The sequence below is a fragment of the Miniopterus schreibersii genome, assembly GCF_964146895.1.
Source record: "Miniopterus schreibersii genome assembly, chromosome: 5".
NCBI lineage: Eukaryota > Metazoa > Chordata > Mammalia > Chiroptera > Miniopteridae > Miniopterus > Miniopterus schreibersii.
Window position 1 is genome coordinate 70021791 of NC_138106.1, and position 2643 is coordinate 70024433.

Genomic DNA, 2643 nt, shown 5'->3' on the forward strand with positions numbered 1-2643 from the left:
ATCAATTTAACAATAATTATATAGTGGCTACTATAAACCAGGCATTGGGTTAAAAACAAGAGATTCAGTTTTGGTTTCTAGGGATCATAGTTTATTATTTAACTAGGAAATGTACTTGAGAGTAATAGTTCCCCTTAACTAGGTACATCATCAGCTAAAATATTGAGTCCCGTTCAGTTATTACTAAGAATTTTAATAAGCAAGATAGAAAATCAAGCTCTAGTCTCAAAGAACTAAGGTCAATTGCTTTCAAAGAAGCACAATGTTAATTTAATCAAAATTTCTCTCATTTACTTTCCTCAAAATTTTTGAAATGTATCTTTGACTCCTTTGGCCCTTTCACTACAGAGCTATTGCTCAGGATTTTTTGGGGGGAGTGGTGGTTGACCTTGATGTGTTTTTCCAGAAAGTAGCTGGTAATTTTTGCTACATATAAACTCAAGCCAGGAGACCCCTGGAGGCAGGCGGTGGTAACTAACTAGCTTACTGAACACACAATCCGAGAGGGTAGATGTGGTAGACTCTTCGTAAGGGAAGGGTGAGGCAGGTGCAGTCAGAGAGGAAGCAGAGGAAGAAGAGGAAGAGGAAGAGGAGGAGTAAGATACGGAGGAGGAAGAAGATGGGAGCCTCGCCTCTGGCTGAGAATTACTTTTTTTAACATAAAGCAGCCAGTCAATAGCCGGAGGCTGTTGACTTACAACTTTGTTTTCTGGGGCTACTGTCACCCCTTGTATGTTATCAGGTTCAGTAGGAAATAACTCTGATATCTTCTCCATTCCTTCAAGGTTTTCTTCAAGGACTTCATCAGGTTGAGTTTTTTTCAGAGGGAATGGGAGACAAGGTGAGAAAGAAGTCTCTGGTAAGGAAAGAATAAAAACTAATTTCACCTCTATCTCCCCCTCAGAACTAGGCTCAAGTGTTGGTATGACATATAGTATTGCACGGTTAGGATCTTTTTTTCCTGTAAGATGATTACAGTGACTTTTTATGCAGGAAGCGCACACTAAACAAACCACATAACTTGATGAAAGACGGGGGCCAGGACGAGGATTTGGCCTTCCCCTCATTCTTCGAAGGAGAATTTGCCTACTGAGATCCCTTTGGATTCTGGTCTTGGAGAGAGAATTGATAACTTTATTTACAACATTATCAGGGACAGTCCCACCTCGAACAATGCAAGGATAAATATAATTTAAAGTCCATGGAGTTTCTTTATTTGAATATTTCTTTGTGGAAAGATCAAAGTTGCTTTTGTTCTGGATCCTGGAGCTCTCTGTTGTAGCAGCTATTTTACTGATGCAGTATTTGGAGCTTGGTAATGATTGGCCTGAGATATTTGGTTTGAGATGGGGTGAAGACACATCCGTGACTATGTGTTTGTCATTTGGTGAAGTGGAGTCTTGAAACTTGGAGTCATAAACTGGTGAGCTCAGGGTCCTAACGGTATGATCCAATGGAAGCACTGTCTGATATTTGCTTTGGAACAATGACAAACTCTGAGTCTGGTGGACAGAATGTGGTAAAGGTGATTTCTTTTGGTTTGAGTTAGACAATGGTATGCTCAGAGCACAAGGACTGGGGCTCAGTACAGGTGGTTTCTGAGGTTTGGAGTCAGGTACAGTTGAGCTAAAGTCCATTTGATTAGGCTTCAGTGAAGGTGATAACTGAAGCAAGGCATCTGTTTGAGGTATAGAGGTGAGTGATGGTGAGCTCAAAGATCGTTGATTGTTCTCTAATAAAGATGTGCAAAGGCTGCCCAATGAAAGTAATTTCTGAGGCTTGGACTGAGGTAATGTTGAGCTAAGGGCTCTTTGGTTAGAATTTAAAGATGATGATGTCCAGAAAATGTCTTGGGAAGGTGTTTCTTGATGATTGATGGGTAATAATGATGAACTTGAGACTTTTTTGTTAGACTTCAATGAAGGTGATGTCCAGCAAAGGTTTAAGGAAGTTGCATTCTTAGGTTTGAGGAGGGATAATTGTGAGCTCAAGCCTGCTTGATTTGATTCCAGTAATGATGGTATCTTGACAAGATCAAGTGACGATGTTGTGTGAGGTCTGGGGAGGGACAAAGGTGAGCTCACAGATCTCCAATTAGACTGCAGTGAAGTTCTCTGGTGGAGGTCTAGTAAGGGTAGAACCTGATGTTTGGACTGGGGTATTGGTGATTTCAGACCCTTGTTATAGAAGCCTTGTGAAATTGTGTCCTTAGACTTGGCAGAAGGTCTCTGCACCTTCTGGTTAAAGCTTGGTGGAGGTGCTGCAAGGTAGTTACTACCAGGTTGTACTCTCACCACAGACTGATTATTGGGTTGATTTAGATTTTCACTTGTGTACTGACGTGTTAATGACTTGGTTGAGGCCAGTTGGTAAGAGTGTTCTAAAGACTTAAAGTGCTGATCATAATATGCTAATGGCACCATTTCATGACAGTGTTTTTTGAAAGCAGTTGGTTTGTAGAGATGTTTTAGTAGCTGATAGAGTCTTTTAGCTGGATTCCATGGACAATCAATGCTTTAAAAAAAGTCTTTGATAGTTTCTAATTTCTATTTTGTAAACTCTCTGTTAATTCCCAAATATTATTAAAAGTCTCAAAATTGAGTTGTAGAGGTAGTGGAAAAAAAGTGTCACAATTTGAGATTT

At 40.1% G+C, this 2643-nt stretch overlaps 1 protein-coding gene across 1 annotated transcript; it reads right to left on the bottom strand.

Annotated features, from left to right (window-relative positions):
* Positions 1-350: 350 nt before the first annotated feature.
* On the bottom strand, positions 351-2423 carry CSNK2A2IP (casein kinase 2 subunit alpha' interacting protein; the record flags this gene model as incomplete). Its single annotated transcript, XM_081137998.1, has 1 exon — positions 351-2423. The coding sequence occupies one exon, from the start codon at positions 2421-2423 to the stop codon at positions 351-353; it is 2073 nt and encodes a 690-aa protein (XP_080994124.1).
* Positions 2424-2643: the final 220 nt, after the last annotated feature.